Source organism: Leptonychotes weddellii, chromosome 4 (assembly GCF_054177405.1).
Source record: "Leptonychotes weddellii isolate Sample4059 chromosome 4, ASM5417740v2, whole genome shotgun sequence".
Classification (NCBI taxonomy): Eukaryota; Metazoa; Chordata; class Mammalia; order Carnivora; family Phocidae; genus Leptonychotes; species Leptonychotes weddellii.
The window spans coordinates 64,571,277-64,595,109 of record NC_138372.1 but is presented as its reverse complement, the minus strand read 5'-3'; the positions used below and the strand labels follow the sequence as shown (position 1 = coordinate 64,595,109).

Sequence of the window (23,833 nt, the reverse complement as noted above, 5' to 3'; positions counted from 1 at the left end):
TACAACAGGGGCGCCTGGGTGGCTCAGATGGTTAAGCGTCTGCCTTCGGCTCAGGTCATGATCCTGGAGTCCCGGGATCGAGTCCCGCATTGGGCTCCCTGCTCGGCGGGGAGTCTGCTTCTCCTCCCTCTGACCCTCCTCCCTCTCCTGCTCTCTCTCTCGTTCTCTCTCTCTCAAATAAATAAATAAAATCTTTAAAAAAAAAAAAAGAAAAGAAAAAGAAAAAGCTACAACAACTATTGAAACACTTGAATGAGTGAATAAGCCAAAGAAGCAGCATGTATGTATCTGGCTAGGTGATAATGTCTTACAACTGGTCTCATCTCAAATAAATGACTTAAACAACCATTTGGGATTTTTGGCTTATAAAAATCTACTCTGTTTCAATCAAAAACTCAAAAGGTCCTCTCCTTATCAGTTTTGCTTTCAATTCTCTTGGCTATTTTCTTATTGTTAGCATCATCCATCTATTTTTTTTTTAAGATTTTATTTATTTATTTGAGAGAGAGAGAGAGAGCACATGAGAGGGGGGAGGGAGAAGCAGACTCCCTGCTGAGCAGGGAGCCCAATGCGGGACTCGATTCTGGGACTCCAGGATCATGACCTGAGCCGAAGGCAGTTGCTTAACCAACTGAGCCACCCAGGCACCCTCATCCATCTATTTTTTAACTACTTCCTAAATATTTATAGACTGGAAGGACACATCAGCAGAGTTTGAGTTGCCACTTCCCCTATTGATTATGTTATGAAATATTTTAAGCATTTCAGAAGCCTTCAACTGTTAAGAAATATCATGTGTCAAAGCACCTTAAATATTTACAGTAGTTGGTACTTTAAAATGCTGATAAAGTAATAAGAGTTACTTCCAATTTGTGGGTTTTTTAAAAAAGATTTTATTTATTTATTTGACAGAGAGAGACACAGTGAGAGAGGGAACACAAGCAGGGGAGTGGGAGGGGAGAAGCAGGCTTCCCACTGAGCAGGGAGCCTGATGAGGGTCCTGGGATCATGACCTGAGCTGAAGGCAGATGCTTAACAACTGAGCCACCCAGGTGCCCCCCAGTTTGTGGGGTTTTAACTGGTCTCACTCTGAGCTGAATTTACTATGAAGCTAATGAAGCTTAACTTTTGCCTCAGTAATTCTGTATTCATATTTTTGAATTTCTTTCCCCAAGAAGGGCTCTTAAAATTGTAAAAGGTTTAGACCTCCCAAAACCTGGATTTGTACTGGGTCTAAGTAGAAATATCCACCACAGGGGTGCCTGGGTGGCTCAGTCGGTTATGATCTCAGGGTCCTGGGACTGAGCCCCATATGAGGCTCCCTGCTCAGTGGGGAGTCTGCTTCTCCTTCTCCCACTGTCCCTCTCCCAGCTCATGTTCGCTCTCTCTCAAATAAATAAATAAAATCTTAAAAAAAAAAAAAAAGAAAATATCTACCAAAATCACTACAGTTGAAATCTCGGGCGATGACTGGGGCCACTAGGCTCAGAGTTGCCCTGATTGGCCTTCCCACTTTACTACTCCTTTTGGAAGTAGTGTTATTGGCAATTTGTAGCAGTGAGAATTTTTACTCACATTTGTTTAGTCAGTAGCTTCAGAAAGTTAGCAAATAGTCATCTTAAAAAAATGTCAATCTTTGCATTTTAAATGAATGGCTTAAACAACCAGTTGGGTATTTCAGAGTAAAATACTGCTCTTATACATGTGGTTTGGGAAAGTGAGGAGATAATAGAGTAAAATTAATTTGTCACCATGAATTGTATACTATGTTGTCATGATACTCCGAGAAAAAAATTACCTCAGTGATACATATTGTTCCAGAAACAGAATCACTGATGTTACTTACTTGTAAGTTTGAGGAATCCGAACAATATGAATTATATGACACTGACTGAATGGCAGATCGCTGCCTTCCATCTTCGTCATGTACAATCTGAGTACGCGAGTCAGACAGATGAAGACATGGAAGTGAAGTGACTACATTATGAGGGGCAGAGCTGTCTGGGGCCTGCATTAGGGTCCCGTCTGAGTGGTGATGGTACTGTCCTGGACCGCCAGCATTCCTTAACTGGCAACGAAAAGCACTGTCAATAGAAATGGCTTTCCACCAGAGAATAGTGCTCATTTAGCCTTCAGAGGCTGACACAGTAAACCTTGTCCTAAATGTCCTGTGAAGAAGGTGGAGATGCTTTGGAATGAAGTTAGTCAAAAGGTTCTCTTAAAAACTAATGCTCTTAGGAAAGTAAAATTCCTGAAGTACCTTTGACTCTTGAACACCAGGCAACCCATATGTATGGGTAAGTGTCAATTTTTTATCATCTAGTCACCAAAATTCAACTGTGTATATACAACATCTCAGGTAGTTTTGTGCTCTGTGCTGTGCATTGAAAGCATACTTCATGAAGGCCAGGTCTAAGCTAACACTTGACTATTAAAGCAACAGCCTGAGCAATATTCTGTCTGTTTAAATCAACATTCATGTTATAGAAATCTGAGTTCTAGAAAGGCAAACTCTTCAGGATCCTGCAGTGACCAGTGTCAATCAGGAGAAAAGAAACTAGGACTCACCACAGCATGAGAGATCTGCCTGCCAGAAGACACTTGGGAAAACAGCCATCACCCCACGGTGTCCATGGGAAAGAGTACTGACAGAGTCGTCATTACTGCCTCCTCTAGGAAGGACTCCCACTGGCTCCTGCTCCTACTGGCCAGCGAACCCTCTGGAGCACTATGTTAATGAGGTCAGTGAGCCAAGGAAGAGGGATATCATTGGTCTTAAAGGCAACTGGCCAGAACAGTAAAACAACTTGAAACACACATACTACTGACACTGGGTCACGGGGGCTGGCGCAAGGGTCCGGGCAGGGGCTTCGTTAGAACCTCCCTTTCGACAATTCTTTTGGCTTATAGTTGTGGCTCGCACAGTAGGCTCAAAAGAGGTTTTCCAGAAGAAAACTTGATAGAGATCATTACACCAGAAGGAAATTTAATAGAAATCATTGTCATGTGGCAGTGTGCCTGCTCAGAGAAAAGAGGTCATGCAAAGATCACCAGCTTCACCAGATGCTTCATACCAAAGAAACATGGGATGCCGTTCTGGCCCTTTGGACAAACCTCACTCAGTGGCCGGATATCTTCCAGGGAGGTATACTAGAAAGCCACCTCTGTGTCTGGTTGCTACAGCAACAGAATATCCAGGATCATACTGTGAGACCATACCATGAAGGCGGATATTCTCCTCAAAGTCAGCCCAGCTGAGGGTAGACATGTCCAGCATCAACGCCACTGTTTTAGTCAGCTCTAAGTTCTGATCACAGTTCTGGAGGCTGGAAGTCCAAGCTCACAGTGCGAGCATGGTCAGATTCTTGGTGAAGCCCTCTTCCTGGCTGGCAGGTGGCTATCCTCTCGCTGCATCCTCACACGACAGAGAAAGACAGAACAAGCTCTCTGGTCTCTTCTCTTCAGGGTACTACTCCCATCACGAGGGCTCCACATTCATGACCTCATCTAAATCTGATTATCTCCCAAGGCCCACCACATAATGTCATCATATTGGGAGTTAGGGTTTCAGCATATGAATTTGGGAATTTGGAGGGGCACAAACATTCAGTCCACCACTGTCGGCCATGACACTAAGCTCCCCACATCATTGGCAATGGTACTGTCCTTTCTGGACCTGCCCTTTTGCAAGGTAGTGTGAGGGTAGTTTCCAGCTCTGTGCTGTTTCTGTCCAATGGCAGGGCAAAGCTTTCCCCAAGGAGATTTCAACACGTAGTCCTTATTGTTTCTCCGCTGTCGTGACCTAGAAGATGTGCCTGGAAGGGTCATGTTCCAAAGGGTCAGTTTGGGCTGGGGGTGGCGATCTTCCCATCTAGGGTGAACTTGAGGTTCACTGACAGGAAGATCCTTGAAGGTGAAACATAAAGCTTTCTGAGGCATGATGACAGAAGAGGCAGGGTAACCTGGTAAAGGATCCTGATTCTCAGTCCTCATGGAAATCACAGCAGCTACTTATCTTACCAGGCTAAGCCTGACTAGTGGTTCTCTCCTTGTCCTCCCTCTACCTCCTTTAAAGAGAAGAGGAAAGATGATGAGAATTACATGGCAGGAAGAAGATTTGGATCACTTCCAGGGAATAATTTAAGGCAAACTCTTTCTTCCACCTAACTGCCCTTCCATGAGAATGAAGGAGCTTCAGCTTCTAGACCATGCTTGCAAAACTCCAGTGCCCTGGGAATTCATTTCTCAGGCTCCTGAGTTGGGCTCAGCACAGTAGCAAGATGATGCCCTTTGCCTGCTTGAAGGACTTCTGAATGAATTGCTTTGGGAGAGTCTGTTCCTTTTGCTTCCCACTAATGCCTTGCCAGAGTGATGTCATTCCTGGGAGAAAGGGCCTGCTCCTGGGCCAAGCTCAGAGCTGGCCAGCTCCATTCTCAGGTCCTGCACAGAATCTGGAAGGCCCAAAGGACAACACCTCCCCCCGAGTCTGGGACATCGGCCTCAGAGGAGTCTGAGTAAAAGTCCAATCTGAAAAACGCTTTTGGGCAGCTGGGAATTGGGCCAAGAGACCTTTTAGCGGAGTCCTTTCTTTGGTTAACCTTTTACAATATTATTTAAATTTAATTTTAGAAGAGAGTTATTCAACTGTAATGACACAAATGGATATTACTCTATTAAAAACTAAAATAAAATATGTTCCAGCTGGTAGGCCTTCACCTTTCAACCTGAGCGATTTTCCCCCCCGATTTTATTATAAAAATTTTCAAACATGAAGTTTTAAGAACATATAGTGAACACCCACATGACCACCACCCTAGACTCTACAATTAACATTTTCTATACTGCTTTATCACATGTTTATCCCTCTACTCCTTCCTCTATCCAATTGTCAATCCATATTTTGATGCATTTCAAAGTAAGTTATATAAATCAGTGTATTCCCCTAAACACTTCAGTTTGCATACTACTAATTGCTTAATGTTTTTTTATAATTCCTTTTCTTTTGAGGTAAAATGTAGAGGCTATGTAGCACACAGACCTGTAACATCTGTATATGCCTGTGCATCTCAGTGCATCTACTGGAAGCAGATACATGTAGCCCAAACCCTCATCAAGACACACAATGTTCCTTCATGCCACTTTCCAGCCATTCTCCACTCCCACCTATCCAGAGGCAACCACTGTTTTACTTCTTGCTACCAATGATGCATTTTCCTGTTCTCAACCTTCATCTAGATGAAATTGCTATGGTCTGAATGTTTGTGTCTCCCCAAAATTCGTATGTTGAAACGTAATCTCCAGGGGGTATTAGAGGTAATTGGTAATGGTGTTAGGAGGTAGGGCCCTTAGGAGGTGATTATACGGATTAGTGCCCTTACAAAAGGAGCCCCAGCTCTCTCATCCCTTCCTCCATGTGAGGACACAGCAAAAATACAGCTGTCTAGGAGGCAGGCCCTCACCAAACACCCAGTCTGCAGCCTTGTTAGTCTTGGAATCCCCAGCCTCTGAAACTGTGAGAAAAATGTTTGTTGCTCATAAGCCACCCAGTTTATAGTATTTTTGTTATAGCAGCCTGAACAGACCAAGATAGGAACTGTTCAATAAGAACTCCTGTGTAAGGGTTCTCTTACTCAATATGATACTTTGAGATTCATCCAAACTTCGTTACACATTACTAGTTTGTTCCTTTGTACTACTGGGTATATTCCACTGTGTGACTATACCACATTCTCCCAGTGGTGGACACTTAGGCTTCCAGTTTTAGACTATTATGAATAAAGCCACTAAGAATAATTTTGAACAGATCTTTTACGGACATATGTTTCCATTTCCGTTGGGTAAATACTCAGGAATGAAACTGCTGGATCATGGGGTAGATGTATGAGTATTTTACATACCCACTAACAATACAGGAGAATGTGTTTGTTCTACATCTTCATGAACATTTAAATTTATCAATCTTTCTAATTTTAGCTATTCTGGTGGGTGTGAAGTGATTTAAGCTGCTATTTCAGCAAATTTTCCAAATTAACCACAGCAACAACTATATATGTGTGTATATATATATGGGGGGGAGGAGAGAGAGAGATATCAGGTTTGAAGAAAATATTGAAGGAGATTTATATATATATATATATATAAAGTTTCCCTAGCCAAACCCAGCTTAAGAGCATAAGAGCTAAATGGATATGGAAGAAGCAGCCAGACACATTCTTCAATTTATAATTCTATCAATTATATTACAATACTGGAAAAGTAAATGTAATGCTTAGAAAACTGCAGACTTCACTGATAGGGAGATAGGATCTCTGTTTCCCTACAGAGCTGGTCTGGTGTGGACCACAACATGCCTCCTCAATGTGCTTCCTCATGGGGTTAAAGCCCCTTGGGCACCATCCTTACAGAGCTGGCCCAGCCTAAAAAATGGAAGTCAGGAATCACCCCAACAATGGAGAGGGACCCCCTACTCCCTCCTTTCAATACCAACCCTGGACCTGAGGGAAGGGAATTAACACTTTGAGGGGCATCAACACTGTGCCAAGACCTACCCTAGGCACTGTACAGACAAAGTTCCTTAATCCTCACACCACCACCCTATTGAGTTGGGCATTGATAGCCTCATGTTGTGGATGTGAAAGCAAGACTCAGAGAGAGACAGTAACTTTCCCAGGGTCACACAGAGTTAGAAGAACCAGGATTTGACTCTAAATCTGTATTCTTTCCACTCTACCTTTCTAAGCACCTGGAATGCAAATTGGAGGGGGCTTCCTAGCTCGGTTGGTGCTGGGCCAGTAGTGGATGGTGCTGCATGTCTCTAGTCAGTTCTGCCCCTCACTTCCCTTTCTTCTTGGTTTCTGCTTTCCAGTGTGTCTGTGGTGAGAGTAGGGCTGTCCCATCTTTCAGAAGACGCAGATGTAACTGAGCGTTAGCCCTCCTTCCTGCAGCTGTCACTGTGTCTCAGGGCATGGGTTCCCCTCTCTCAGGAAGGAGTCATTAGCTCATCACTTTTCTTCTCTCCTTTCCCACCCTCTTCAGTGCTCTGGTATGATCGGTGTTTGATGTGGAGGACATGCAGAGCCTCACAGATCCCTCCCTGCTCTCAGGTCCTCTTCCTCCTCACTCCCTCTGCCCACTGTGAGGAAGAGGTAACTGTTCATCATGGGTTTCTCTAGACAGACTTACCTGCTCCTGAAAAGCACTAGCTTGCTCCTCAAATCCTGCTGTTCGAAAATAGTTGACGACATCCATCACGGCCCAGTCTGCAGGATCCGGCGGCCTCCCATTCTCCATGGAACTGCAAAACACAAACCCAGACACTTGGCATGGCAGAGCAGGCAAGAGTGTGTGGCCTGGCTCACTACTCAGTCTCCTAGGGGCAGGCCCTGGTAAGCTTGCTAGAACCATGTCCCTCTCTTCCTTCAAAGGCCCAGATCCCAGTTTACCTCTCAGGAACATAATCATTCTTATGTTTCTTGGGTTCAGGACATAATTACTCTTACTGGCTCAGGCACTGTTTTCCTAATAAACCATTAGACCCTTCATATGAAGTGCTTCCTCATGAATTGGTTTTTATTTATTTATTTATTTTTTATTTTTTTAAAGATTTTATTTATTTATTTGACAGAGAGAGACACAGCGAGAGAGGGAACACAAGCAGGGGGAGTGGGAGAGGGAGAAGCAGGCTCCCCGCAGAGCAGGGAGCCCGATGCGGGACTCAATCCCAGGACCCTGGGATCATGACCTGAGCTGAAGGCAGTCGCTTAACCAACTGAGCCACCCAGGTGCCCATGAATTGGCTTTTAATCCAGAGATTTTAGGAGTGGTTCCATGATTTCTGGCAACTCACAGGATGATACTCATACTCCTGAATTAAGAAGGCCCTGTACAATATGGCCCCCATGTACCTGTCTTTTGCCATCTCCTACCACCTTGCCCATCCCCATCCCCACACATTCTCTCTACAGCTGTGAAATTGCAGAGCTAAAGCCATTCTCCCAAATGCTGTGCCCTTTCACAGTTCTGGGCCTTTGCACGTGCTCTTCCAGCCACTTACAATGCCCCCTCGTTTGTCTCTACTTGACACAATCCACCATTCCTACCTACTTCATTCTAGTTCCCATGCCATCTCCTCTGTGAGGCATTTTCTGGCCCCAGGGAACTGTTTTAGTTATAAACTCCTCTGCATTTGAGAACTCCATTCAAACTCCCATTGCAGCATTTTCCACACTGGATTATACTCTCTACTTATTGGACAGTCTTTCCCATCAGAATGGGAGATGTGGGTTAGGGATACACATCTGGGCCAGAACCATTTTATTATTCTTAGTGTCAAGCATATACTGAGGAACTCAACCAATATTCACATGACTAGATGATGATCAAGCATCTGAGAAGTTCTATGGGTAATGTGCCTCACTGGATTTAGAAAGGAGGGATAGGAAAATAGAGAAAGAATGGCAAGGACCCACCATTACTGTGACTGCCTCATTTCTCTTTCAGCAGTATTTGTCTGGATTTCTCTACACTTCATCCAAAGTGTACATCTAATCACATTGCTCCCCTGCTTAAAATCCATCAGAAGCTTTCCATTGTCTTTAAGATGAGTTCCAAATAGCTTAACTTGGCTTGGGAAATCCTTCAGAACAAAGCTCCTGCCAGCTCTCCTGCTAGGAATACACTAATGAGCAAACAGACATGGTCCTTACTCTTGTGGACCTACAGTCCTGTGGGGATAGACAATGATCAGTAATCATACAACTAAATGCACAGCTGCACATTGTGGTAAGTGCTATGAAGGAGAGGTACACTGTACTACGGCAGTTTACGGGGCTAAGGGATGCATTCCTGTGGAAGTTTATCTTGGGGTAAGGTGTAGAAAGCAGCCAGAAGTTAACCGTATGAAATCAGGTGAAGATTATTCCAGGCTCTTCGGCAGGAATATATACAGTCAAGGGAGGCATGCAGGTCTTGGAGGCCACGCTGAAGATTCTGGATTTTTGCCTATGAGCAATGAAGCTTGCTAAATGGTCTTATGTAAAGGGGGTGACCTGATCAGATTTGCATTTTGAAAAAGAGAACTGGAGATGAGCCAGAGGGGAAGAAGGGGTACCAGTGAGAGGTGGCTTACTCCAGTCATCCACACAAGAGATCATGGTGATCCAGACTAGAGTGGTGGCTATGGACAAGGGGAGGAAGTGTGTGGATTTAAAGGATTTTTAACCAAGAAAATCAGCATGACTTAGTGGTGGACTAGACATAGAGAATGAAGGAGATGGAAGTATCATGGAACTGGACGGATGGTGGTAACTTCACTCAGATGGCACTGCCAGGTTTAGTTAAATACACCAAATTTTGGGTACCATCTACATCCAAGCAGAGATTTAATGTGGGACTGAGTCTGATACTCAAAGCAGATGAATGGGCTGGAGGTACACATTTGGGAGATAGAATTTTTAGTTAGTAACTGAAATCTTGGGAGAGGGTGAGAAGAAAATCTGGCCTAGAACTAAGCATGGGCGGGAGGTTCAACATGCTAGTGAAAGTTGAAAGGATTCATGTTACTTTTAATGGAAATGAAATTGCCCAGACTCCGAGGATTCCTGAAAACCTTCAAACATCCAAAAGTCAAGGGACTAGCTGTATCTCTGCCTCACCACCAGCATAACGTTTTGCTCGTAGTAGGAACTTAAAATATTTAATTAAAAAACAAAACTTCTATCCTAACTCAAGACAAGAGAACCTTTAATCAATGGCACACAGGATCAATGATTTATCAACACAACATTTAATTGAAAGGCAATGCTGACTAGCTAATGGTGTTTTCCCTTTGGGGCTTAGAGACTGTGAATCTATAAACACTGCATGCCCATGCACACATGCACTCATATATATGCAGGCTTACCACACACACACACACAACTTCTTACCATTTAACAGGTAATATACAGCGGGGAAAAACTACTTTCACCCTAACATTGCCAAATATTAACTATGTATTTTAAAGTCAAAGTTAAATGAGTTTTTAAAAATTATCCACATGCTGGGATTTTTTCCATCATCCCATTAACATAGGCGATCATGAGCTGACACTGGGCAGTTCCTTTAAGATACCATTTTCCTTCTCTCCCTTGCTTAAGGTGGGTTCGAAGAATGTTTAGAAGGGAGTTCATTGTTCTAACAAGTCTTTTAAGTTTCTAATCAGCTCACTTCTAGCAGTGAGCAGAGAGTCTCATCGGATATACTTTTAAGTGCCCCAGAAAACATCTGAATTCACTCTCCTTGTGGCTGACTTCAATTAACTGCCTTTCCTCATAAAGAATAGCTATCTAATTGTAATAACAAAGTATGTACCTTGTAATTTTAGGATAGGAGGTTTTCCTGATTCTTATTCTGCTGGGATATGACATCATCACTTCCACAACTGTGAACTATTCTTGAGAATTAGCAATGCGGCAGAGAACAAAGATGTTACAATACCGCTGACAGTGTAGCATGAGGAAGAGGAGCAATGGAAAACCAGGCACGCTCTCATATTTAGGGTAAGGAGACCCATGCAGAAGAAACGAGGAGCATGAAACCAATCAGTGCATTTAGTGATTGATCCACCCTAAGTTTAGGCTTGAGAGCAAAAAAACGCCAAATAATGTAGAAGACAAATCACAGTGTTAGACTACTCACATCCCGAGAGGAGAAACCTGCCTATCTTCATCTCTTAAGCTCTCCGGCACCTAGCGCAGGGCTCAGGTGCACTGTTGATGAACAGCAAAGCTCTGTTATGTCAGTGGACTAAGAACCAGAGAGTATGTAGAGTCTACAATATGCTTTTCATACATTTCCTATTATCAGCCTCCTAACTCCTTGTCAGCTGCCTACTGTAACCTGTATTTAGGAAAACTAAGGCTCAGAAAGGTTAAGAAACTCACCCCAAACCACACAGTAGATAAACAGGATTGGATTCCATATACGCTTGCTTCCAAATCTATGCTTTTCCACTCAACTCCTTGATACAACAAATATTTACTTCAAGCCTACCAACTTCTCAGTCCAGGGCTAGATGCAGGGTTACGAGGATAGGAATGCATAGTCCTTGCCCTCAAAGAGCTAGCAATCTGGTGAGGGAAGCAGACATGTAAACAGCTACCTCTAAGTAATACTCGAACTGAGGGCTGCACAAGTGTTACTGAGGATGCACCCGCCGGAAGGCGCAGAAGGTTCTGCCTGATAGGACACCTCAGGATCTTCAACAGCGATTTTGAAAGGCATCTATTGCTTCAAACACATCCTAAGTTAGGCCTTGAGGGGGGATGCCTTGCAGAGGCAGGGACATGCAGGCACATGTCACTTCAAGGTTGTTTATGATAAAGTATGATGAATAATTTCACTGGGGTTCCAGTGGTTTTGGTAACAGTTTTAAGGAGACAACTGACGATGATCAAGGGCAACATGAAAGTGGGAGCTGGGGGTAGGGGTGGAGTGCCGAGGCCACATGAAATTATGAGTACATTTCAGAGGATGGATTTAAGTGTCACCCTTCCCCACTGGGAAAGCCATACGTCTCCTAAAGGACTGCTATTTGTAACCAAACTGAGACACTTTGTTGCCTTTTATTTTTAATTTATTTTTAATTTTTTTTAAAGATTTTATTTATTTATTTGAGAGAGAGAGAGCACATGAGAGGGGGGAGGGTCAGAGGGAGAAGCAGACTCCCTGCCGAGCAGGGAGCCCGATGCGGGACTCGATCCAGGGACTCCAGGATCATGGCCTGAGCCGAAGGCAGTCGCCTAACTAACTGAGCCACCCAGGCGCCCACTTTGTTGCCTTTTAAATGGACCATTCTCTCCAAATCTTTTCTTATAACTTGTGCATGTCAAATTCCAGAAGGAATTTAAATGGCACTGTTCAAAACACCTCCCAGATGGTGGTTCCCATTGTGGCTGCTAATTTTGCACCAATGAAATGAGATGGCAGATATAAAATGATAATCTATTATCATTTGATACTTGTTACTCACTATCATCATAGCAAAAATGTTTCTTAAAATATGCTATATAAAGATGATAAATTCATGAATATTTTTCCAGGTATGGGATCTATATATATATATAGTATTTTAACTTATTACAAAAAATTAGCAAGAAATGAAAGGCAGAATTTATCTATGATCCCGTCACTTAATCAAACCAATGTTTCCATTTAACCCAGTCACCATTTAGTCCCTGTGCATATGGGTTAAGTACATCGTATTATTGATAAAAATTATATCATGCATGGATAATTCACACTGGGAAACAATTATCCCTTAATTAAACAATCACCTCATTTCTAAAGAGAGCTAGAGACATAATAATTGGGACAGAAATGCAATAAATAACAAATTTGGCAGGTACATGCAGATGGAGATCTTATTGTGAGTGTTTTTCATGTTGACATACTGTAATTTTAAGCGCTGGCAGCAGAAGTCTCCATTTCCTCTTTACACATTAGTGAAGGCAGGTGGAACATAGTTGAAACCCTTTCTCAGAACCTAGCACGTATCTAGTTTTTAGTACTCATGGTATTCTAGATTCTGAGGGTTGATCAGACCAAAAGGAAACTGTGGATAAATATAATCCACATGAGATTTCAAAAACCCCATTATACTCATTAATTGCATTTCTGCTTTAAAGTTCACAGCAAAAGTTATTTTAGACACTAGTTAATATATTATAGTGATATATTTATTACATTACTCTTTTTATAAAGGTAATTCTCAATGTTACTTATGTTTCCACTCAGAAATGCATTCTAATTTTGTAGTGCCTTGATCTTTGTAACTTATTTTCAAAATTAAATTAAACTACTCTTTGCCCATCTTAGAACAGCCTTTGGTTAAAAGCAATATAATTCTGATTGTAATAAATTGATATTGATTTTTTTTTTTTTTGCCTATGCCATATCTAACAATGAAGCAATTAAATGAGCTTTAGTTTTATCTCTATTCCTTTCTTCCTCTCCCTTCAACCAAACTAGCAGGATTCTGGCTAAAAGGCAGGCCTAAAAAGAGAAAAGATGATTCAAGGTTTCTTGACAGTACATTTTTCATTTTTTAATACTCTGATAAATAAGAGTTGACTGCATTTAGCTGCAGCATACTCAAGCAATGAAAGCACTGAAAAAGCAAATAATTCTTCAAGTCTTCTGTATATTTCAAATTCTTTAGCTTGGCATTCACAAATTTGATTCAAACATAACTTTCCAGGCTTATTTCCCATTCTAAGTTTGTACTGAAATCCAACTGGGCAACATCCTGGATTTTCCCATATCCACAGCTTGGTTATGCTGTTCAGAGCTCTGTTGGTTCAGCTTCCAAAGATCAAACCCTACTCATTTTTAAAAGGTACTGGTTAAAAGTCCTGTTCCTGATATGCCCAATCTTTTGTTCCAAACATTAATTAATTTTAATCTGCTTACTATAAGCCAGGCACCTGATGAGCCATGGGAACTCATCGTCTAGCGAAGGGGAAAATCTCAACTCAGCTAAATGATGAAAAAGGTTATGGTTATGTGTCTCCCCTGCCTTATTCCAAAAAGTGGTTAAGGAGCAGGAGGAGTTGAGAGATGGAGGAAGGAGAGCAGAGAAGAGTCACTATGGCAAGGTGAGTCAGGCTGTGCTAGGTACTTAGAGAGGCTTCGGAGCTCTGAATCAGAAGAAACACCAGGAGCAGGTCCCAGGGACAGACAGGACATCTTCCTGCATTTCTTTCCTCTGTAATAGATACCTTCCTTCAGGCTGATGGCTCTCCTCTGAAATCACATGGCACTCTGTCTTTGACATATCTCTGCTGATAATGTCTCCCCAGCACTCCACCCCATCTTTCTGAAAACAAGGGATGTCTCTAACTGCCTCTTTCCCTACCTGTTCTCAACTTTGTAGTACAAAAAAAGACCTCTGAACAAGTGTAAATAAGGACACTCCTCTCAAGAGGATTCAACGAATTAATTTTTTATTCACTATGAGATCCAAGTCATGCCAAAATTCAGGCTAAACACAAACATGCGTATATTTCATATCCCAATCAAAACTAAAGACAACTGTGCAAACACCATCTGGAGAGCTTTCCCTCCCTGCTCTGAGCCACAGCACAGTGGTCACTATTCCAAAGGACTTAGGTGTGGCTTTATTGCTTAGACAAACTCGGTTTTCCTTCTGTAGGGCTATCAGTAGCGTGCCAGAAACTATGTAGAAAACAGCAACCATTCAGGGCTGATAATGTATAAAACATATATAATGCATGTTTACGAATTTTGCTGGATTTGATGAAACTCCTGGTGTTTTCATGTTTTGAATGATATGCTTGGCTGACTCTATGGTCTTATGCATTTCACTCTTTCAAAATGTACACTTCTTTAAGGTAGTCATTTGCAATGGACATAACGGTACAAATCAAAACAATAAACAGACTTAATTCTTAAGTTATCATTTAAGGGAATAATGAAATATTTATCATAAAGCCGTATGACAAAAGTGAATTGTGCCCCCACCCCAACCAATTTGTCTGGTGAAATCCCACCCCTTGATGTGATTCCATTTAGAGACAGGGCTTTTAGGAAATAGGACAATTAAGGTTAAATGAGGTCGTAAGGGTGTGATCCTAATCCAATATGATTGGTGGTCTTATAAGAGCCAGCATGCACATACCGCAGGAAGTCCATGTAAAGACCTAGTGAGAATGTGACCATCTACAAGCCAGAAAGACAGCTCTTATGAGGAACCGAATCTGCTGGTACCTTGATCTTGGACTTCCCCGTTTCCAAAATTGTGAGTAATAAATTTCTGTTGTTTAAACCACCCAGTCTATGGTATTTTGTTATGGCTGCCTGAGCCAATACAGTATATATCAGAGCGAACAGATTACTATAAAATATTAAGGAATAAATTTTACCTCCACTAAGAAAAAGAAAACTGTACCAGTTACAAGTATCACCTTTAACTCCTATATATCTTCTGCATTCAAGAAACCATATAGCACCCTAACTTATCCTACCAAACATATCTGCAGAAGAGTTATAACATCAGATTCGGATTAGAAAGGTTATTTTTCAAGTTTGAATTATGGACTCAGTTTACCTCCCCTCCCCTCCTATTCTTTTCTTCTTCTTCTTCCCTCCCTTCCCTCCCTCCCTCCCTTCCTTCTTTCCTCCCTCCCTCCCTCCCTTCCTTCCTTCCTTCCTTCCTTCCTTCCTTCATCCCTTCCTCCCTCCCTCCCTTCCTTCTTTCTTTCCTAACAAACCATTAAGAGGCATTTGGTATTTAGCCACTTAAAATGTTTTGGGAGTTTTATTTCCCTTGCTTTTAGTATAGAGATTTACCATCATGATCACCTGCCTGTTCCAGATTGTTGTTCCCTGAAAAGAACAGCATGGTGGGAACCATCATTCATTGCATTCAGGTAGAGTCAAGCAGTGTGGTTGTGGGTCTGGGAAAGGTGGACAGAACAGATGAGAGGGGCCTGATGGGGAGAGAGTACCTGGGAACTACCTAGCAGCTGGATACAATTCCCTCACTGCTTTCAAATAACATCTGTCTAAGGACTGCTGATTATTTACGCAGTACCACAAAAGGACAGGAGTAGGAGTAAATGAGCAAAAGCTGAAACCCAGTGATCAGACACACAATTATTTCTATCAGTTTCCTCTTCTTCCTTCGCTAAAGAGCCAGGCAAGGGTTCCAGGCAAATAACCAAGTACCCTATATCCCATGAAGTTCTTTATTTAACCCTAGATGTGACTGCTTCCCTTAGAGATGGAGACCTGAATGGTGGATTGTTGTACCCATAAGCATTGTTAGATTTTTTTTTAATGAGGTTAAATAATAATAGCCATTGTTATTGCTGTTATATGAAAAGTCTCTTTGATAATTCTATAATAAGGTCAGCATTTTGAAATTCTAACAATGCTAATAATAATTTCTAATTCTACCTTAATATTTTACTTCTACCATTCACCTGCTAACCCTCTAAAATACACATGGGCAAAAACTTAATGCTTAGCTTAATAGTTACTACAGTTAAAAAAAATAGTTACTACAGTTAACAGTCTCTCAAAAGTTAGTTTTACACTATTAAAGCAAGTTAAAAATTTTATAGCACCTGTTACAAAGAAAAGTATCATATTACTTAGTTCCAAAATTAAAAAAAAAAGTCTTTCTTCAAAATGAAACCATACACTGAGTGCAAAGGCAGAGGATATGGTGAGCTATGGATGCAAAAAAAAGACATGACATTAATAAGAAACAGCTTCTTTTGAAAGTCCTGGGGTGCCTGGGTGGCTCAGTCAGTTCAACATCTGCCTTCAGCTCAGGTCATGATCCTGGGGTCCTGGGATGGAGCCATGCATCGGGCTCCCTGCTCAGCGGGGAGTCTGCTTCTCCCTCTGCTTCTCCCTCTGCTCCTCCCCGCATTAGTGCTCTCCCTTTCTCTCTCTCTCAAATAAATAAATAAAATCTTAAAAAAAGAAAGAAAGAACGAAAGTCCTTACTAAACATTGCTACTGTGAGTTTTCTATTGCAGTAGAACTTCCCCACTGAGGGGTGAGGGGCATGGTGGTAGTAGAGAAATAAACTGCTTCCTGTTGAAAAGCTGCTAACTTATTATAAGCATCTATTGTGTGGGAGCATTGGTTCCTCCTCTATCCTAGAAGAAAATGAAAGAAGGAAAAAAGTCCCACTGTTGAAAAAGGGAGGAAGACTAAGTGAATAGCAAATAAATAAATAAATAAATAAATAAATAAAATATACATATATCTGACATTGAATACTTGTGATTTGTACAGATAGGCACATACATGTAAAATACCTAGAATTTTTTTTTAGAATTTAGTAAAAATTCTAACATTGATCTAACATATCCAAACATAGATCAATGATAAGAGTGTCATGTAACAAGGTTTATGATTAATCCAAAATCTGTGCATCTACAATCCAAAAAAAAAGAATACTATAATCCCACTTGTTCAATAAAAGCTTATTTTATGTGTCCTTTGAATATATGTGTACATTCTTGTGTGTATGTACGTGTATATTCTTGAATACATGTGTATATTCTTGTATGACTATGTGTATACCTATGGATACAGAAAGTATTTGTATACAAACTGTCTACAGGGATATAGTCCAAACTATTAAAATGGCTCCCTCTTAGTTATTTAGTTAGTTATTTTTGAACTTAATAAACACCCATGAACCCATGAGGCAAAATAAAAGTTAGGATCTTGACAATAACTACATCTCTTCCCCCTCATTCCCCTGACCTGAGGTAATCATCATCCTGTTTCATATTCATGTAACCTTTCTCCTGGTACAGGTGTGCGAGATCTTCACCTGGTTATATACCTATGCAATATGGTAACCACTAGTCCCAGGAGGCTATCAGGCATTTCATATTTGACTGAGGAACTGAATTATTAATTGTATTCAATTTTTGTTAGTTTAAATGTAAAAATTTGAACAGGTATAAAATACGTTCCTGTTAAACACACTCCACTGTTTTGGTGTGAGAACATTTCACTTTTACTGCTGCATCACCTAGGCTAATTTGTTGAAGTTTTTCTGAGATGCATGTGTCCTCTCTAGTATTACACATAAACACATGGCCAATCTAGTTGGTATCAACTGATTGATTCAGTTCAAATTATGTTTTCCTACATACCCATGTAACACGGTAATGGGTTTGATGTAGACAGCTCAAGTTATAGGAATCTCTTTGTATGTCATAAGTGGTTATTAAGTTGACATTCTTAACTATTTTAATAAATATTTTTTAGTTAAAATAAGTATGGATAAATTTTAAAGTTTAAAAAGGTAGCATACTACTGATGCAGAATTGAGAGGAGATGCAGAAACTAGCACTAGAACCAGAACAGTAAAGAAAAAAAGGAGGCTGGAAAAAAAAAGAAGAAAAAAGGAGGCTGGCTGAAAGTATATTGGAAATTTCATGATGAAAAGCAATTATAATTTGCTGGAGCAGAGCAAAAGGAAAAAAGCTGTTTGTTTGTTGTGTAAAAAAATGGTAAATATAATAAAATGGACAGTATTAAGAAACATTTTCAGTGAACATATAGTAAATTTGGTAACTTTCTTCTCAACAATCAAAAAAGAATTAATGACATTAGCCACTTGAATTCATAATTAGATGTCCAACAAAACGTTTTGAAGTGATTTCAAACAGAATCTGAGCTTATAAATTTGTATAGCTATAAATGGCTTGGATTCTTGCACAAAAAAGAAAACAATTTTTCCATAGACATCTGGTTATATTCAGTTTTCTTAGGATATTATGAGAAAAGACTAAAAAGGTACTTCACAAAAAGTGAAAGATTTTTCAGTTAAGCCACCCAACAACTGCCTGAAGAAGACAAAATCTTTTAACAATATCTAAGATCAACTGGTTCAAAATTTGAAAAGCACAATTACTTTTCTTTAGCTTTAGATGAATAGTGCAACATAAAAGACATTGCTCAATTAATACTTGAAGTATGCTTTGTCTCAAAAAACTTCCAAATTTATGAAGACATATTGTCCATTTATGGCCCGAAAAATTGAACTCAGACTTTAAATATTTTTAAATCTTTTACACCTGTCAAAGAAGAATTTTAGCTAGATATGAAAAAATTAAATTCTATTCTGATGGATGGTATTTCAGCCACATTAGCTAAAATAATCTGGATTTAATTTAATTCTAAAACAACTGACTGTTTCCTTTATTGCTTTACTCCACTGTATGATATTCATGTTCAGTTTTTTAAAGCAGACTCTTGAAATGTCATGGATACCATTGTTAAATCATTCATTATATATTTAAAACGCTATGGATCAATGCCAGATAATGGAATTGTGAAAAAAAAAAAAATAGAACACAAGGTGTATAATGATGTGTATTCTTTGCCAATGCTTGTTGGTAAGTCCTAAAGAATTTTACAAAGAGCTACTGTATTGTTCCAATTCAAGATTTTATTAAAGCAAATGATTGCTTGCCAAATTTTCAATGAAGATCAAGAAATGGCACAGTATATTATATCTTCTCATTGATATCACACTACATGTGAATGAACTAAATTTATACCTCCAAAAAAAAAAAAAAAAAGAAAAGAAAAGCTAATTTGTGACCCAGCCAAATAGGCATAAAATTTGAAATTGAAACTTGTCAGAGTATACAATAGAACAATAGTAGTATACAATGAAATTTTACATTTTTCTTACATAAATCAACTTTAAGAAAAATTTGAAAAATGATATATTGACATTGATAACCTTACAGTTGCTTATAAATTTATACAACACCACTTTGAATTCAATGTTAATTATACTGAGTTGGTATAAGTTTTAGTAAATTTATTTAACTTGGGCAGACATTTTGAAACTGATATGCATTTGTTTCAAAGTCAAATCAAATCTTCTAAAAAAGAAGAACCAGTTGTGTCAATGTATTGGCATATAATATAAAAATAATTTTTGGTACTTGATTCATTTATTAGAACTTTTAACTTTGGAATTACTTGGGTATGTGATTCTACCATTTTTTCAACTGTAAATCTTATGAAATCTAATACAGATCAAATATTTCCAGTGAAAATTTTATATCCAAATTGAGATATAAAGCACAAAATACACACTGGATTTAGAAAATTTAGTACAAAACATGTAAAATACCTCTTTAATAAATATGGTTTTTACCTCCCAGAGCTTTAGTTTTCTCACCTGTAAAATGAGAATAATAACAAATACCTCAAAATATGGTTGTGAGGATTGACAAGTCTCACACAAAAGTACTAAACATATGAAGGGACTTCATAAACAGTAGCCTTGCAAAACTAAAGCTCTGATCAGAAGTATGTGGCCAGTGAATAAGAGTTATTATCCTAGACTTCTTTGGAAATGACCCTTTGTGACAGTACTTTCCCTAGTAAAGCAACTATATTTTCCATGCCTGGAAATAAAATGAAAGCAAAACAAGCCCCAGTTTTGGCAGATCTCAGAAATAGCCATAAGAGCCTATGTTTTGTGCCTTTTGAGATTCTATTATAATCTAACTCTGCACTATTAGGTTAGCCACTAGTCATTTGTGGCTGTATTAATTAACTGGAACTTCTGTTTCTGGTCAAGATGGAGTAACGAGGCCCAGATTTATCCTTCTGCCTAAATAATTAAAAAATTAGAAAAAAATATATGAAAGAATGGCACTCAAGACATTGGACATTTCCATTCAAGGGATGGAAAACAAGCAAGATAAGCTCTATTCACTTACTGCCTGAAGAAAGAGTTTAGAGTCCTGAAGACTAGAGAGGAGAGAGCTCGCAGCACAAAAACTCTGGAGATCTGCAGAGGTCTCCCTCAAGTCCTCAGCAGAGCACTGATTATCACATACATGTGAGGAAACTGAGTCTGGGGAAAGAACCACCCCAAATATTTAGAAAGCAAAATTCTCAGGGATCATGCAGGGATGGGAAAAGTGCTTGTTTCCAACTGCCAGAGAGGAAAGCCTCGTAATTCATGAGAATTGGCTAGAGTATGAAGAGGGGTCTTGCCTCGGTAAGAGGGGAAAAATACCCTTAGACTAAATGCAGCCCTAGTCCTGCCTAACAAAACTTAAAAGCAAGACGTAATAGGGATCAAATTGTTTCCAAGTAACCTAATTGCATCCAGCACACAGATCAGGGATACTTATAATTCCTATAAAATATCCAGCACCTGACAAGGTAAAATTCACAATATCTGACACTCAATCAAAAATTACCAGGTATGAAAAGTAGTGGAAAAATACAACTCATTCTCACTGAGAAATCAGTCAACTGAAGTGGACTGAGAAATGATAGAATTAGTAGACAGGGACACTGAAACAGTTACAATGACTGTACTTCACGTGTTCAGAAGCAAGAGGAAATACTGAATATTTTAAATAGAGATATCAAGGTATAAAAATAAACCCAAGTTGAACTTCTATAGATGAAAACTACATTGTCTGAAATGGAAAACATACTGAGTGGGATTAACAATAGATTATACATTTCAGAAGGAAAGATTAGTGACCTTGAAGGCAAAATAATAGAAACTATCTAAAATGAAACACAGAGAAAAAAGAATGAAAAAAAACCTAGGGCATTAATGAATTCTGGCACAATATCAAGTGATCAAATACAACATAATTGGAGTCACCAAACGAGGAGTGAGGGAAACAAAAAACGAAAACTAAGTCCATTGAGCCAAAAAACAAAACAAAACTCCAAGCACAAGAAAGATAAAGAAAACTATACCAAGTCTCATAATCAAATTGCTTTAAAATCAATGATAAAGAAAAACATCTTAAAAGCAGACAAAAAAGAGACACATTATATATAGAAAACCAAAGATAGGAAAAAGATTAAATGTTTTCCCTTACAGAAACAAAACTAGTTTGCCTAACCTCACCATTTCTATGCAACTTGTTAGTGGAGGTCCTATTCTGTGCAATAAGGCTGGTAAAAGAAGTAAAATATATTCATATTGGGAAGGACAAAGTAAGATTGTCTTTACTCACAAGACACATTTATGGTTTTTTTAAAAAGATTTTATTTATTTATTTATTTATTTATTTGACAGAGAGAGAACAGGAGAGCACAAGCAGGGGTAGTGGCAGAAGGAGAGGGATAAGCAGGCTTTCTGCTGAGCAGGGAACTTGATGCAGGGGTCCATCCTAGGAGCCTAAGAAGATTACCTGAGCCAAAGGCAGATGCTTAACCAACTGAGCCACCCAGGTGCCCCCATGATTATCTATGTTAAATATCTAATGAAATCTACCAAAAAGCTACTAGAATAAATGAGTTTATCAAATTTGTAGAATATGAGGTAAATATGCAAAAATCAATTGTATTTCTATACACTATCAACAAACAATTGGATATTAAAATTTAAAAAGCAATACAATTTATAATAGCATGAAATTATAAAATTATGTAGGGATATATTTGAAAAGATGTGCAGGATCTACAGATGGAAAACTACAAAATATCACTGAGAAAAATTACAGAAGACCTAAGTAAATGGAGAAAAATACTGTGTTAATGGGTTGGAAGACACAATATTGTTAAGAGATCAATTCTCCCTAAGTTGATCTATAATTCAGCACAATGCCATCAAAGCACCAGCAGGTGTTTTTTTGTAGAAATTGACAAACTGATTCTAAAAATCATTTGGAAATGCAAAGAACCTAGGAGAGACAAAACAAGTCTGAAAAAGAACAAAGTTAAATAGATAACCCTACTTGATTTCAAGATTTGCTATACAGCTATAGTTATAAAAACTATGTCATATTCGCATAAATACAAACAAAATTATGAATGGAATAAAAAAGTCCAGAAATAGATCTACACATATATAATCAATTATTTTTCAACAAAGTTGCAGGAACATTTCAACAAATGGGGCTGGAATAAATGGATATTCATAGGCAACCCCCCCCACCACCGCCAACAACAGAAACTAATTTCTTATCTCACAGCATACACAAAAATTAACTCAAAAATCACAGTCCCAAATCTAAGAAAATGTAAATCTTTGTGACCTTAAGTTAGGCAAATATTTCTTAGACATGACAATAAAAGCACTATTCGTGGCGCACCTGGGTGGCTTAGTCGGTTAAGCATCTGACTCTTGATTTTGGCTCAGGTCATGATCTCAGGGTCATGAGATCAAGCCCCATGTTGGGTGATTGTGGGCATGGAGCCGGCTTAAGATTCTCTCTCCTTCTCATTCTGCCCCTCCCCCACCCTGCTGTGCATGCTCTTGTATAAATAAATAAATCTTAAAAAAAATAAACATTATTCATAAAATAAAAAATTAATAAACTAGAGATCATTGAAATTAAAAGTTCCTACATTTTGAGAGACACTGTAGAGAGAATGAAAAGAAAAGTCACATACTACTAGAAAATATTTTCAAATCATGTATATAAGGGACTTGTATCCAGAATATATGAAAATTGTCTACAAAATAATATATAAATAACTAGCCCAAGAAAAAGATGGGCAAAAGATTTGGACCATATTTTACTTAAGAAAGATGTATGGATGGCAAATAAGCACATGAAAAGATGCTCAACATCTTTAGTCATCAGGGAAATGAAAATGCAAACTATAGCTAATATAATATCAAATATGAAAAAGACTGATCATACCGAGTTCATGAGGATATAGAACAACTGGAATGTTTACACAATGCTGGTGGGAATGTAAAATGACAACCAGTTGAGAAAATAGTTTGTAAGTTTCTTAAAAGTTAAATATACACCTTCCAGATAGCCCAGCCATTCCATTCCTATATATCCAAGAAAAATGAAAGCATATGTCCACACATAGACCTGTACACAAATGGTAAAAGCAGCTTTATTTGTAATACCTAAAAAATGGAAACAACCCAAATGTCTATCAGCAAGTGGATGGATAAACAGTGAACAAACCGTTGTATATCCACACAATGAAATATTACCCAGTAATAAAAAGTAATGAACTATTGATAGACACTATAACATGGGTGAATCCTAAATTAATTATGCTGGGTAAAATAAACCACACCCCCACACTTCCCTCAAAAGAGTACATTCTTAATAATTCCATTTATATAAAATTGTAGAAAAAGTAAACTACTCTATAGTGACAGATAGCATATCAGTGGTTGCCTGGGGATATGGTGGCAGGGAAGGACAGGAGGGAGAGATTATAAAGGGTTATGAGGAAATTTGGGGGGTTATCTTAATTGTGGTAATGGTTCCACGGGTGTGTACAAATATCAAAACTTACAAATTTTATACTTTAAACACATGCAGTT

The 23,833-nt window shown here is 39.1% G+C and overlaps 1 protein-coding gene across 1 annotated transcript in view; it reads right to left on the bottom strand.

Moving 5' to 3' along the window:
* The window catches only part of SAMD13 (sterile alpha motif domain containing 13), a 40,017-nt gene that overhangs the window by 10,103 nt on the left and 6,081 nt on the right, over positions 1-23,833 (bottom strand). Inside the window, exon 3 of the mRNA XM_006736942.3 lies at positions 7,183-7,294. Within this exon, the coding sequence (XP_006737005.1) occupies positions 7,183-7,294 (112 nt within the window). The remainder of the gene's footprint in view (positions 1-7,182; positions 7,295-23,833) is intronic.